Source organism: Lottia gigantea, assembly GCF_000327385.1.
Source record: "Lottia gigantea unplaced genomic scaffold LOTGIsca_12, whole genome shotgun sequence".
Classification (NCBI taxonomy): domain Eukaryota; kingdom Metazoa; phylum Mollusca; class Gastropoda; family Lottiidae; genus Lottia; species Lottia gigantea.
The window spans coordinates 703,892-721,083 of NW_008707225.1; the positions used below are offsets into that span (position 1 = coordinate 703,892).

The following is a 17,192-nucleotide window of genomic DNA, read 5'->3' on the forward strand; positions in this document are numbered from 1 at the left end:
TTTTTGATAGTGCCATCTGAAGCATTACATGCAATTAACTCAGACAATTTCTCTTCTTGTATATACTCCTTATCTATCCTGCGACATTTCATGGCAGAGCTAGTTGAATATATTGTAGGCGTTGAAGATAGACTGTACTTAAGCCAACACGTAGTCTCAAAGGAATTACACGAAACTGCCCATGAATAGTCATATCATCTTGTTTCAACAAAACTTTCATATTTATCTAATTCTCTAGTGATTAACAGAAATAATAGAAACACGTAAATATACCATAAGCAGAAAGTGTGCAGGCAAATCTGACATTACAGCATTACACACACTTTTACTGGCTGACAAAACTTTCTGGTGTATTGGGTGAAAGGAACATGATACATCATTTCACTTCAGCATCAATTCCACAAAAATCTAATACTTAGGAAAAAGTTGGACAAAGCAGTGCCCCATGTTATATCCCATATCTTATATCCTATTAGTGGGATGTGTCCCACGATGTGTAATTCTATATAGTAGATCAATGAAGTCAGAATCTTATGTAGATGAATTTGTAGCTGGTTTAATATTTCTTAATAATCAGGGTTTAAGGGTTAATAGAAATTGTCTGAATTCCGATTCCAATGAACTCATCTTATTGATACTTTTACTATTCATTTACTTTCATGTATTTCATTGATTTCTTGCTTGACCAAATAGATATGACTTCCTCCTTCTGAAATTCTATGAGCGAACATTGATTCAACATTATCTATAATGATATTATATAACTTAAAATTGGAAGATATAGTGATAATATCCAAGTGATGCTATAAAGATAAGATTGAAATGATACTGGAAATGATACTTCATGTATGTTTGAAGAATTTATTGACGAATTGAATGATCTTCAATGATCCAAAATAACACTTATATGGAATTGCCATTTCCCTGAAATTGTCATTTTATTTCCTCATTTCCAGTCATTGAGATATTTTAGTTGATAGTTTTTATCTTATGCTGTATATTATGGTGATTTATTTCATGGCATGGCAAATTGGTTTGTCACAGTATGTGTTACAGATTATTGTTTTTAATACAACACACTACTTTGTTTTGCAAATTAGTATTTTCAAGTAGGATTTTTTGCATTTTTTTTTACCTATTTATATACAATTCAACCAATCACACATTTAAACCAATTTCAATGTCATGAATACTTAAATTATCATATCAGTGAAAATTCAATGTAAACATCCACAGTGAATTATTTGTTAAGATGGCAGGAGAACTGCAAGTCTTAACAGGGAAACTCAGTCTAGCTGCAATTGAGCTCTATCATCTGTTTAAGCAAGTATTTAGATTGCAAGATACTATTTACTTTTATAACCAAACCATATATAACTTACACAGTTAGAACAAAATAGTCAATATTTGAGTTTGTGATCATATCTGAATTTCTTAATGCATTTGCATTATATTATTGGATAGCAATTTATCACTAATGATTTGAATATTTGGCAAAGTATTTATGCTTTGACAGTCTGCTGGAAAAATTGGGGCATGAATGACTTAAATAAACTTGGTACAAAAGGCATATCTTAAAGAATATTTAACACTACTGTAAGTATTCCCTTATCCTTACTGCCAATTTGCATCTGCACTTTCTGCACTTAGACTTTCTGTTGTTTCTGTTTTTATCAGTGAGTTTGGTAAATGAGAAAGTTCTGTACAGTGTAATGAAGTGTAACAATGTTTTTGTAGTGAAAATAACGTTGACATTAAGTGTTATATTCTTGTATAGTCATTGCACTTGTAGAATCCTTACTGTCACCTCTTACTTCACCTCATCAACTTACCAATCAAACAATACCAGTATATTCATGTGAATACGCTTTTCATACAACTTTGATATTATATGGCTAATTTTACCTATATTTACGTTATTTTGCAGAATAGACAAAACTGCCTTCATGACTTTTGAATTCTTGTTATAAGCTGTGTTCTTTAACATTCAGACAACAGTTTTAATGTTTTCATTCTCTCAGCAATTTTCCATATACATCTGTATTGGACAATCTGATTAACATAGATAAATTATTTTAAATATTTCTGTTAGCTGCTTAATCCAAACTATGATCTAAAAACGTTTATATGAAAAGCTTGGTTACAAATTCAACTTGTTCAGTAAGAGGTGAACCAGAACTAATGAGTACGGTATTTAATAAGAAGCATGTACAATTAATGAATTGATTATTGTTATATTTACTTCAGTTTGAAAACACAGGGTAATAATATTGTCATCATAATGATAACCTTGATACATAATAGATGTGATAGGAACCAAAATACTACATGCAGATAACATCTTAACCAAAATACAACAAAATTACAACATGAAGATAACATCTTAACCAAAATACAACAAAATTACAACATAAATACCATCCTAACCAAAATACCATCCTTGCCAAAATACAGCATAAAGATATCATCCTCACCAAAATACCTTCCTAACCAGAATACAACATAAATACCATCCTAACCAAAATACCATCTCATCCAAAATACATCATAAGGATATCATCTTAACCAAAATACCTTCCTTACCAGAATACAACATAAATACCATCCTAACCAAAATACCATCTCATCCAAAATACATCATAAGGATATCATCTTAACCAAAATACCTTCCTAACCAGAATACAACATAAATACCATCCTAACCAAAATACCATCTCATCCAAAATACATCATAAGGATATCATCTTAACCAAAATACCTTCCTAACCAGAATACAACATAAATACCATCCTAACCAAAATACCATCTTATCCAAAATACAACATAAGGATATCCTTTTTACCAAAATACCTTCCTAACCAGAATACAACATCGAGATATCATCCTATTTCAGTCATTGATATAGAAACAATACATGATATATTTACTGTGGGTGGTTGTTAAAGTTGTAAAGAATGTCATAAATAAGAAAGTAACTACATAAATATATCTTTAATCTATCAAGATATTATTCTCTCATCTTCTACTTACAATTGTTTGTCTGTCTTATAATTACCTTCTGGCCACTCTTAATATTCAGATTGCATCACAACACCAAGTCCCCCTACACGTTCTTAAACTGTTTATTCCACTTCATCAATAGGATCAAAGAGAGCTGGGGGATATTCTCTACCTTGATTTGTGGCACTTTAAAATGTCAATAGGTATGTGGTAGATATAGCCGCAGAATTTTAATGTTCCCTATTGTCATTAAGTAAAATTGAAAACTTGAAAATAATCTTCATCAAGCATTACCTACAACTGAGGCAGATTGTAAAGACCAATTTAATGATGTCATTGGGTAGCTTGTGGTAACTTGACAATTTTCTAAATCTTTTGAAAATGTTCAAAGAGGAACTGTTCCTGGTCATTAAAAACAAATTTTGCTGAAGAATTTCCTAGAGCTACATTTATTTCTATCAGCTGATCTATGGAAAAAAAATGTAGGATCATTATTTTAATTTAAAGACATGTATTGAGGAAGTAATTTGCCAGAAAAGTAATTATATTTGTCATTATTTTTAGAAAAAGTAAATTACTAGGTGAGACTACAGGTCAGATTGATATGGAATCAATTATCTTGAACTTTTCAAAACCAATTCAGAATTCTTTCACTTCAGTGGTCAGGCCTTTTCATTTGTATATTAACTGATTCGGGCATTTAGAGTTATATTTTTTCGTTAAGCTGGATTTATTGTTTTATATATTTAATTTGTATGTATTGTAGTGATAGCATGATATATGGATGAATTGATACATCGTGATAAATAAATGATATCATGATTCGTATAGTAACATGTTGTTGTGTATCGATATTTGATAATACTGGACAGACTAGACAAATATATATACACGTTTGACTTGACATCATTGGATTGCAGAAGAAATCAAAAGTTTAATTTCCCTTTCGTGAACATAAACTATATAGCAGCACGCTAAAGTCAACAATTTCTTTATTGCTCAACAGGGTCTTAAAATTTAGTCGTAACAAACTTTGAAGTGTTATATAGTTATTGTTATAAGTTTTCCTATCATGGCATGATTGACAATTAACATTGCTATTAAAGTTAAACTAAGCAAGTACATGAAGGGAAAAGTGATACAGTCATTGAAATATTTTCCTTATAAGAGAATAAAGCTCAACTTCAACTGTCCCTGATGCTTCTGAATTGACTATCTCAGGAGGTTGGTGATAAACTCACATGAGAATGTCAATTACAATCTGAAAGTGAAGACTGTCTCTATTGGAGCATAATATTTGATTGAATTGTAGTAGAATCGGATTTTAATTCATTGTATAAAGTGTTATAGATAGCTGAAATTGAGCTCTTATATTCATAGAAGATTTAAAAGACAAAAACAATACAAAATTTAGAATGTAAAGTAAAAGATTGGTCTTTCAACTTCTAAAATACAATTAAAAGCCATGACAAGGCTGTGAAGATGTTTTTACCTGATGCCTGGTACTTCACTTTGTTTTCATTCTGTTAATTAGCTTGTCCTGTTCATACAACCATAGCAATTTCAATATTGACATAAAAGAAGAAGAACTACAAGAACTTCCTGTTCATTGGACTTTGTTTTGACTGTTCTGGCTTCATATATTCAATAACTTACACTGAAATGTGAAAATTCAGCTACCAGTATTGTATATATTATGTTATGTGAAGTAAAAAATTGAATAAGCTTAAAATAAGCAGTTGAATGGGAAATTTTCAGATTTACCTAAATTCGAGTGAAAGATATTTTTGTGGTTAAATCTAGTAGAAGAGTCCCAATTATATGTTCAATCTATTATGGGTTTTCACCCTGTTATGAATGCCTGTTGTACTTAATCTACATGAAAATTTTCATAGTCTGAGTTTGCCATCTGGAAGCATCATCTCTGCAACATATGCTATTAATGGCAAAACACTGTAATGGTTTTCAATGTAATATAAATATTTCAGTACTCTGTGGTGAAGATTGTGATCCTCCTATTGATGTAAGCCATTTTAGCTCTGTTGCCATGGTTCAGGGCGTCAGTTATATTTATGAGTAGTGTAAGAGGGTTAATTAAAACTTATCAAAAACAAAACACAATTAGTACAATAGTATAAACAAGTGCTGTAATGACTGAGAGAGTATCTAAGTGACCAAATTGATCTGGTCCAGGTGCCAAAAGTCATTTTAATATCTGATCATTTCTGCCACTGGCTATTTAATTCTGACTTTACATTTCGTCTCTTTGATATTGACACTATTTTTGCCGGTATCAACGTTTAGTTCATTCATTTTATAAATAGATTGGTCAATAGTATATTTTCAATTACCGATATCGGAGTATCAATTGATAACTGAATGCATGATCAAGTTTCTGTATTACCCTCTGGCAGTGTTTCTGATCAACTCTCATTGCTTCTTATATCTTCATTCATATAAATTATCCAAAGTACAAGTAACCTTCCTGATTAGTTTCATACATGTCTCTGATCCATGTTGTGCATAATATTTTTGGCATCTTTAAGATTATATTGAAGTGGAAGTCAGGCGTATAAGATCATTTCAGATCTGCTCAAGGCCAATTGGTGTTTTCCTATGATTATGGATGTGATATCACAATGTTACTATCTGGGGTGGAAAATTAAAGCTGACAAGCAAATAGAAGTAAAGAATCAGATATAAAGCCGTAAATTTTGTTGGTTGAAATTCTTGGTTTACTCAATTAAATGGTATTATGAAAGGGACAAAACTAACTTGGACCATTAGTTGGTTTTCTACCAGCTAATAGAGCTCTATTTGGCTATTCATATCATTTTTAACAATGACAATCCAATGTCCACCTCTTTAGTCTGCTAAAATAAATATTTATTGCATTTTTGACGGAAAGTCTTTTTACTTTCCTCTCTACTTTAAATTTACTGAAAGTTACAATATTCAGAATAAATATTTGTGTGTATTCATGTTCAAGGGAGTAATCAAAAATTAATACATCAAGCAAGTGTGTATTTATTGAATATTTTGTATTGCATAACTCTTCTGCACTTTTAATTTCCACAAGAAATTTCTAGCTGTTCTGTTCAATTAAAAACCAACCCAACAACATGATCTTTTAGCTCATGGCTTTTTAAACTGTTTACTATCAATCAAATGCAAAGAAAGTTTCAAAATCTGATAAAACATTATTTCAAGTGAATCATCCAAGATACATTATCTTTTATTTGGATTCTTGGATGGAAAGTTTAAATTTAGATTGTTTGTATAATTTAGTTGCTATTTGTTTTGTCATTGTTTATTATTGAATAAAATATATTCTGAATCAATTTTTATTAATAAATGTGTCAGATATGTTCAACCTCAATCCCTTTGTTACAATGTGTCTAGTTATTTTGTTTGTTCATGCGTTGACAATTTTCTTAAAGATAAATAGTTGGAATGTTTTATTTATAATGTCATCAAAATACTCTGATTTGAATTCTATTGATTTAAATTAATCAAAAAATGACAGACTGGTTGATTCTCTCAATTTAAAAATCTAAAGTTCTAATTTAAAAGCTTAAATTAATTTCCGTATCAGACATGTGTAATACATGAAATTAACTTCTAAATTTGAAAAATTACTCAACATAACAAATTTGCAGTCACAATAATTACTATGATTTTACTGCAGGATTGATTACAGCTATATAAGTCTGGCTTTAAGCAATGATCAAGTGCTAAAAAATGGTAGGTTTTCCACAGCACAATTTCATTTAATGATTACCTTTACTGCTCCTACTGCATTTGTAATTAGATTTAGATTATACATCTTACTGATTGCCTCTGTGAGAGGGAGTGATTTACGAACTATTTCGGTAAATCTTAATCAAGTTCACATTATCTTCTACCAGGTCTTATGAACATAGAACATATAATCACTGAAAGCACATATCTTAATTGTGAGGTGCCTCAAAGTTGTATGTCAAACACCTTACTATTTCAAAGGATGAGGTGCACATATAAGCATTTCATTGGAAAATAAGGCATTAGTGCAAACAAGCAGAGGTTACAAATAATGCTAAATGTTATATAAATAGGGAGATATACAATGTAATTTATTTATTAAAATTTAACATCAGATGCAGAAATGTAGAGTGTACACATTCTTCGTTGTCATTTATTTAAAAAAAAAAACTAGCACAAAGGAAGGTGTAAATCTCTGTATCATTCTGTGTCTGAGGAACCAAAATATGAAGAAATAATCTTAAGAATCTAAATTTGCCTATTAGAGAAACCTTTGAGATTATGGGGTATCACTAGTAATGTCAAACATGTCAATTGTTTTTTATCTTTTTTTTACTTTAGTGATCTTAAATTCTAATACTTTAACATGATCTGGAGACTTACTTACATTTCGAAATTAACTTCCTTAAACAATGTGGTATTGGAATCTCTCAGTACAATATACATGACATTCTGCTAGTGTTGAATACCAGTTATTACTGCTGGGTTAGAAAAACCACAGTTAACTCAGCTATGACATATGACAAATCTGATTACTTGACATTATTATTGAATATTTTAACATTGTGTACATTATGTCAAGTAAATGATTAGTTTAAGAAGGAATTGTGTATTGATAATGAGGTATTAATTTTTGATTAATATATTAGTACAAGTATAAAACAAGTAATATGATAGGAATGATTGATTAGAGTAAACATACTGATAGTCTGATAGTATAATCAATTGTTTCAGTTCCCTATTTAAACTGTTATCTCCACCAAGATAAGATTTTATATTGTTCAATAATTCTGTTATCTGTCTGTTATCTCTAACTTCTGTGTAAATGTAATTATTAATCATATTCACAAAGGTGTTAAAATCTCATAAAATTGGACCTTGATCAAACAACAACTCTCCCCTTCTATAGAAAGTAAGTAAAGTTTTTAGTCTGGAAATAATTTTCTTTCAGAAATTGTTTATGTTACCAAATACTGAACCAGCGCTGAAATCGTTTTGAAGACTGAAATTGTTTGTATATATCGACACTGGAGCATAGAAATTGTTTTTGTTCGTAGACACTTGACCATTCAAATTGTTTGTACATGCAGACACTTGACCATTCAAATTGTTTTTGTTTGTAGACACTTGACCATTGAAATTGTTTTTGTTCGCAGACACTTGACCATGGTTTGTATATGTAGACTCTCTGGAGCAAAGAAATAAATTACAATTATAAAGAACTCTAAATGATTGTCTAACACTGCCATATTTTATGGAGCTGTCACTTTATTTAGATAAAGTAGGACTGATATTGTTTTGTAGGTCATTTGACAAAGTGTTAATCAAATGAAATGAAGGTGATATTGAAGTGTTGAGAGTTGATTTAAATAGTTTTGTAAATGATTCACAAAAAAGGTGAAGTGGTAGTTAGTGTTAAGGTTAAGTGGCGCTGTTTGATACAGTCAATTTCCATTTTTCACTTGGTATGATTGTCTTCAATAATAAGTATTGCCATATATCTCATGACACAATATTATCATAATAAATATGGTATAAGGTTTTATAAGAGATACTCTCAGGTCACAAGAAGAGACTATGGTGGACAAGAAGTAATACTTTATCTAAAATTTTACAATTGTATATTCAAGATTAACAATAATAAAATATTTTGATTGTTAAAATAGTGCTCAATACATCAATTGTAGAGCAATATAGAAATACCACTGTTAAAATAGTTCTCAATACATCAATTGTAGAGTGATATAGAAATACCACTGTTAAAATAGTACTCAATACATCAATTGTAGAGCAATATAGATATACCACTGTTAAAATAGTGCTCAATACATCAATTGTAGAATGATATAGAAATACCACTGTTAAAATAGTGCTCAATACATCAATTGTGGAATGATATAGAAATACCACTGTTAAAATAGTGCTCAATACATCAATTGTAGAATGATATAGAAATACCAATGTTAAAATAGTGCTCAATACATCAATTGTAGAATGATATAGAAATACCACTGTTAAAATAGTGCTCAATACATCAATTGTAGAGTGATATAGAAATACCACTGTTAAAATAGTGCTCAATACATCAATTGTAGAGCAATATAGAAATACCACTGTTAAAATAGTGCTCAATACATCAATTGTAGAGCAATATAGATATACTATTTCTATTTCAAAATTTATGATATTAGTGATATTTTGTTAGAAAATTGTCAGCAGCTTACTGTTGTCATATTAACATTCACAAATGGAACATTAACTTTCAATTTCATCTTCATTCTTCTTATTTTGATGAACATGTTCGATAGGCCTAGTATCTTAAAGTACACTACCACGCAACATGAGGAATTGTGGCATATCATCACGATGTATAGATTCACCATTAAAACATGTATATGATATTATAGTATGTAACATATAGTTATAAATAATCTTACTCTTAAATGCTGTTTTCAGATTAAGATAACACTGGAAACTTTCTTAATCTGTCTTAAGCCATCTTAATCTATCTTAATCCAGTAATCTGAAGTAGGTGTCTGAGTTACGTAAAAGATCAGAAGGAATTATATAGAACAGTAAATTGAACATCATAATACTTGAGGTGATTGTTTTTTTTCCCAATACATGGTTTCAAACTTAAATGCAAAGTTGTAAATTTCAAAGTCAAAAAGGTCAGGTGAAGTAGCTTTCTTTTTAAGAAATAAGGTACTTGAAATTTTATCATATGTTTTAAAAACAAGACGAAACCTAAGTCAATCATGATATTGATGAAAATTTTTTTGTGAAAATTCATGGGAAAAGAAAGGTTATTATGACCATGGACATTGTAAAACTAGCATATTTATATGATTTCTACATTTGTCATATTTCTGAAAACTAAGAGGCAACCAGTACATATGAGATAAAGAACTGAATTTTAGCTCTTAGTAGATTTTAGTTACATGTACCTATTCATATAAATAGAAATATTAAAACAGAACTTGAAACATGTTACTCATGCTATTGATCTTATGACTGGTAACTATTCCTGATAACAATTCTGCCAAACTTAGTCTGGGTTGGGTTTCTTGATGCCCTTGGACCCATTAGGAAAAATCATGCCTTATGATCAAGTAAATAACATGAAAGTTGAATTTCGTTTCAATGCTGCTATAGAGTTAATGATACAGCCCTGCTGGTAAGGTTAAGTTACTTAGGATTTTCCACTCTGTTTTCATGATTAATGTCTCTATGTTCTTTATTGAACAAAGCAATCTGTGTGGTAGTCACACTGTCTAAATCTGAATAGCGTCTCCTTGGAATTAAGGCTAGAAATCTAATTTTGTATAATGACTTGAACTAGAAATTAACATGCTACAAATGATCCGTTTTCCAGAACTTGAATAACAATTGAAGAATAAATGGCTATTTGATCTACTTATCATTGAGATAATGATCAATCTACTCTTAGTGCAAATAGAATCCTGTCTTACTTTCCATGGGATATTCCAAAATATTCTGTTATTGATATCTTTATGATTATCACTATTGCAGTTGAACTTTAAGTCTTTTGAGAATGACGTCATAGGTGATCACGTGTACCAAAAGAGTCATTGGTGTACGCACGATAAATTTATAAATAAAAGAAACAGTTAATGTGACTGTGAGATGCTGAGTGGGCAAACCCAGTTGCAGAGTACTATCAGGTGTTCTAGAAAGGTTGGAAATTCACTTGCCAGTGACATCTTTCATAGCTTTATTATAACAGAGCTCTAATTCAATAGGAGATTTGATTTAGATTTCACAGTACATGAGTATATAATTCTTTTACACCATTCTCAATTTTTGTACAACTTTTATTTACATGAACAGCTTACAATATATGCTGATTTGGCAATATGTTGAACTGTCTTTCATGATACATGTAATTTGTTGAATACTAGCTGAGAAATGTCAGCCCTTCAGGAAGGATTATTATCACATGTCTGAAGTTTTAAACATTTATATTTGTCTCTTGGGACTTCTTGCCTCTTGGTTCTTTGATGAATATAATCACCATCTTTATGTACATTAGACAAGACCTATACTTATTTTTTCAATTTGTAGTACATTTACCATGTACTGGCAAATCTTATAAAGAGAAAGCTATTATTAATGATAATGAAACCTTGAGGCTGCATGCATGTGTTAATAAATTAACCTAAATACATGTTATTTGTTCTGTTACTTTCTTGACAATTAATTAATCTTTTAGGCATTGACAATGTCCATACATTCCAAATTTGATTACTTGGCTCAGTCAGTCTCTCCTTATTCAAGCTTTGTGATAAGGTAGGTGATCAGATAAGGAGTGCCTTTTTCTTAGTATCTCTTGCCAAACATGCATGTCCACTTTGCTACAATTGATATTGACGGTTGGATATTAAGACAGAATAGACAAGTGAACTTGTATCTGGACAAAATGTAATGATCACTGTTGGTCCCAAGTTTTCCAAAGAAGTGAGCATGCTTTGTGTACCCAATATTATAACCTAAACTGGACATGATTGTATAATGATAAGTATTCATTGAATTAGAATTGTTGTGATCCTGAGAGAGGAATCTTAAGTTTTATTCACTCTCATGCCAATTGTTTTCAGTTATCTTTTAGTCGTTCTAATGCGATATATATGTAATATCTGTGTCTTATATACATTGGTCACAGTATTATTATAACTATTTCCTACCATGAAGCTGCATTATTCTATCTAGTATTGTTACTTTCTAATAAATTAAGAGTTGAATGGTTTATTTCATTAAGTAGCCATAAAGTTTATCTGATTCCAAAGGGACCAACAGTTGTATAAGGTTATTAAATATATAGGTCAAAATAATTTCCAATGGAAAGAATTTCAAGAAGATTAGTATCACATTATTCCACAAGGACAATCCATTTCATTAAACTTTCCTTTGATAATACAAAGATAAGTCCACTATATAATAATACTTGTAATATTATAAAATTTACAGTCAGTGTGTTTTAAAGTGATATCAGATGACCTGTCTCTTTTCAGAAATCTGTTCACCTACAATTCAACAAAAAAGGCACTATGTAAACCGTAACTTCCAGGACATTATTCAAATCTTCATGTGCAATTATTAACAATATTATAATACTATTGCTAACATACTAGTAGCTAATAGAATGATGTTAAAAGCCTTCAGTTATGATAGTCTAAATTTTCCAGGATCTCTTTTGCTGTAACTGTATGGGAACTGATAGTCTGATTTTAGTTCTCTGAGATCTGACGTGGGTTTGTTTCAGCTAGTATATATATATATAAACATAATTCCTGTTAGCAATGATTCTAATGATTGTTCCAAGTTGAAAATGTCTAAATATTTAAGGTGCATAGCAGTTAAGAATCTTCTTTCTAGAAAACTAGAAAATCAATTTTGAAACAGTTTTCTAATAATTAAGATAATATTTTAATTTTTTGGTTTTTTTTTTCAATGGACATCTTCATCAAGATGTGTAACCATGTACCTGTATAACGATTTAATTTATGAGAATGAATTCTTATTCTAGAATAGATTGTTTTGATAAAAAGTTTTATCATTATTTAAAAGGTTATTTCCAGTAAATATTGTAAATGTCATTCAATTTTTTTTTTCATGAAAACTCAGATTTGTAAATTATTGATGAAAACGAAAATGTTAAAATGATTTTTGTGGACATGAGCCTCATATCTGACTTTATGTTACTTTTTACCCTATTTGTGTAACCAGCCAATTTTCACCTGATGAGATTTAATACTTTAATTGAATGGTAGGGCTTGTACTGTGAAGAGATAACAGTTTTCAATCTTGCTTTTTCTTGAACCAAATTTGTGATGGCAAGAAATAAGCATAAAGTGTGATAACTGTTAAATGTGAATTATGTTCATTTTTTGTACATGAGAGATGATCAAGTAGCCCTTGCACCATAGCGATCACTAGTTGCAAAGAAGAATACTAGTTATAAGTTTTGAAGGCAACTCTCATGCAACTGTGTAGTTCAGAGCTCATGACCACCCTATGATGTGAGGGCACCTAGCTAGAGCTAGTGTCAGAATTACAGAAAACTCTGGATAAAACAAGTTTTAAAGTGTGAGTGTAAAACATCAATGATGCATGATATATATTTTGATTATCACATTCAAACAAAAATTTAAATATTTCTTTTCTCTTGCTAATAACTCCATTAGTAAGAAAACATAATTTGCTTTGCACATCTGCAACAATATAAATAGAGAAATGTTACTAAGCAATTATAATTTGAAATTTAGAATAGCAACAATAATTTTTATTTAAATCTAACAATTTTTTTTTATCAAACAAGGAAAGTTTGTATGCCTTATGTTACAAAACATTCTGGTTAAAATTTTCTTTCTTTCAAGAACTTGTGTACCAAATTATTAAGTGAGATTATAAAGACTTCCATCAATTTTTTGTAAGTAACTTAAGTAAACCAATTTGACCAGACCAATCTGATATGACTGTTTGATCTCTCGATATCCGGAACTCTGATATCATCAATGATATTGATAATAATATTTGGAGGTAATCTGGAATTAAAGGCTTTGAATAAGTTATTGATCTCTTTCCTTAATACCTCCCTATCATTTAGAAGTCATGGTTTCCGTTTCATCAAATAAATAATTGAGTGTGGTTTCCAGTATATATGACAGTTTGAGATTATTATTCCTTTATCCTATCATATTTATTAACTGCTTTATGACACTTTTATCTCCTACCAATTTTCTCTTTAATGCAATAAGCGGCATATTTACTGCTTAGCTGACGTGGTCTAGATAGTAATTAATTAGGGTTATTAATAGCCTCTTGTTGTTTTTCACAGGTTGCTGAAGTATTTGATTGATGACCAGATGACCATCATAGTCAACAGAGACCTTGGATAACTGTAGAAGATACCAACATGTTTACTACCTATCATGAAGTGTCTACCATTGAAAGATGTGTTTGTCAACTGAAGGATTTACCAGAGTACCATGCTCTACACTTAATATAAACAGAATTAATATAAACAGAATTGCCAGAATATTGTGTGTAACAGTATTGCCAGAATTTTTAAAGTGATTTCTGAAATTTTAACTGATACCAAAAGTATATATATCCAAAGAAATGGAAGGAATATCATCAACATTAAGTGCTCTACAGAACATAACATTAAATATGACTATGGATTATAATATAACCAATTCTTCATCATCTGGAGCAGGACCATCAGCTCTAGCTTTACGTATTGGTGCAGTGGTGATGCTGATATCTTTATTATGGGGACTGTTTGCCAATGCTTTAACAATGTATGCCATTTTAACTAACCGAGAACTGAAAAATATCACTAATATGTTTATAGTCAGTTTGTGTATCAACGATATAATGAATCTTGGGATATCTAATTTATTGGTATTAGTTTCATACTTTATGATGACATGGTCTACTGGACTAATAGTTTGTGAAATGGTTACTCATTTTACAGTGCTTTTAATGGGTTCATCATTATGGCATACAGGACTTATTGCCATCCACAGACTTATAGTTGTATGTTTTAACAGTTTTTATAAAAAAATATCCAAACGCTCCTATACTATATTTGTCCTGACCACAGCCCGTATTGTGCCATTATTGTTTCTGATCCAACCACATCTAGGTAACATGGTTCATTATGAACCGAAATTATTACGCTGTATCATAAGACAAGGTTTTGGACTGTACACTATGTTAGTCAGTATAGTGTTAATGATAATGCCTTCGTTAATGTTAATTATATGTTATATTGCCATCTTTATAAAAGTTCACCAATCGTCAAGTGCTTTTAGAGCAACAAGGAAAAGAGAATGGTTGAGAAGAGAGATTCAGATTACCAAAATGTTTGGATTTGTTTTCCTGGTAATTATACTGGGATATCTGCCTTATGGAATTGTGCGAAGTATTGATAAAAAATTGTTATTTAGTGCCGATTGCTATGTGGTTATATCAGTATTGTACGCAGTAGCCAATAGTTGTAATCCTATCATCTATGGCTCTATGGACAGAAACATTCGTCGCGCCTGTTTCAAAGCATTAAATATTGATAAAAAATGTATGGGTGAGGAGGAAAGATTAAGAAAATTAAGCGCGGTTAATGTAAACGGACATGGTCAGAAAGTGGAAATTCCCAGTGATGAGAATACTGAAGCAGTGCCCCTCAATTCTAATTCGCCAAAATAAACATTCAATTGCTGAATATGTTTTGAATTTATTTTTAAAACTATGTTTTTGTTTTTTTCCTACTTTGTTTGGAAAGTGTATATTTTAGAAAAGGAATTGTAATTCAACATGGACAGTTTGTGTGTATTAGCTAAAATTATGAATTATGTGTATTTAAGTGGTGAAATATTTGCAAATCAATGTTCCAAAGAGACTTATGTAACTTTTCACAATTGGCTGTGTTATCAAATTGTGTATATTTATGTTTCATTTATAGAGCACAGTATTCCCTTAATAGCAGTATTTATCTAACACCGATTTGTGTATTGATACTAAGATGAGTTTGATGATATACTGATATTAATTGGTAATGTTTCTGTTGGTCATGTGAAAGTATATTGTCTGTACTGCTTTACTGGGTTACAAACTTCAAGTTCAATATCTTACTTTAAGGAACACAAATGATCATGATGTTAGTATAAGGCTGTTTCTTGAATTCTACCATGTAACAAGTATATGATACACAACAGAATTACAAGTTGAAAAAAAGGGAAACAACTTCCTATAAAAAATTGTAGATAAAACAAACCAGTCTTTAAATGGTCAATGATACACCCTGAGTATCAAGAGAGACATTATGACAAAAGCTTACTTATTGTTAACTCATTTACGGTCAAGCAAGTATTTTATGCACATCAGGGTAAGATGCAAAGGGGATGAAACATTGGGCCAGGTCAATTGGAACTTCATGAATTCGGACAGACACCTACCATATTTGACCTACCCTTCAGGCATTTTTTGATACTCCCCTGGAACAGAATGAGTAGCCCGGTTTATTTTTTAAGCTAGCTCAAGTAGTAATGAACAAAATCTAAGCCTCCCAATTTCAATAACTCTTTATTCTACTTTAAAATCTAATAAACTGCTCTTGTTTTTGTATTCATCATGCTCAGGTGTGTATTAAAAGCTTTGGTAAAATATTAATGAACCATGTAATGTTAATGGAAATGTATAATTACAATTTCACATGACTGTGCCAATTTCATGCTTTTATACATACATGTACATCTTATTATACTACAACTCATTTGTCATGGTGTAAATTGTATGTTCATTTTATTCAAGCTACAAACTTTACTTATTTTCTTTGAATTGTTAATAGGATTTTAGTTCCAGTGATAGTCTTGAAATTGTAAGTGAATTCAATTTCTTTGAATCATACCCTGAAGACAATGGTGTTAATAATTACATTTTGTTTGCCAATATATTCATTTTTCATTAATCCAATATTTACTAGTAATGTAAACTTTACGTCACAATTGTAAGATGTAATATATACCAGCGAAAAAAACAAATTGAATTCTTATTTATACTTATTACATTATGTGTCCATATCACCCAAAGGCCTGTTTACTGATTCAAGACAACATTGGCTTTGAGAAAGTTATAATTAGACATGATTGTCAATCTAAAGGACAAAAATGAGGCAGAAATAATTCTAAGATTTACAAGACCATGGAATCAATTTTTCTTTTCACATTCACCTTTTTTAGTATCCATGGAAAATTTCATTCCAATATTTGTTACTCTTGGTTATCTAACAAATTCATGCGTTTTATTGTAATCCAATGAATTAACCTGGGAAACTACAGAACACAAACCTATCAAAATCTAATATGAACAATTTTGTTTTCAATTTGAGACTTGTGGATGTTATATAACTTTTCAAAGAGAGCAGGAAAATAAAGTAATCATACAAACAGTATTGTATTATTAGTCTGTTATGTGTTTGTCTAGTTAACTTAATCCTGCATCCAATATTCAACTCCTTTACTGGACAACAGAGCATGATTTAGAAATATGAAATTTCAGTGGATATCAGATCACTATTGAGAAATATCACATTGAAAGGAAATGTACAATTTTCACTTTGTTAAACTGTGTTGCGGTCAATGACTGGC

At 30.3% G+C, this 17,192-nt stretch overlaps 1 protein-coding gene across 1 annotated transcript; it reads left to right on the top strand.

The window, feature by feature from the left end:
* Nucleotides 1-14,163: 14,163 nt before the first annotated feature.
* LOTGIDRAFT_156745 (hypothetical protein) lies at nt 14,164-15,252 on the top strand (the record flags this gene model as incomplete). Its single annotated transcript, XM_009048020.1, has 1 exon — nt 14,164-15,252. One exon carries the CDS (start codon nt 14,164-14,166, stop codon nt 15,250-15,252), a length of 1,089 nt encoding a protein of 362 aa, XP_009046268.1.
* Between the last annotated feature and the right edge of the window lie 1,940 nt (nt 15,253-17,192).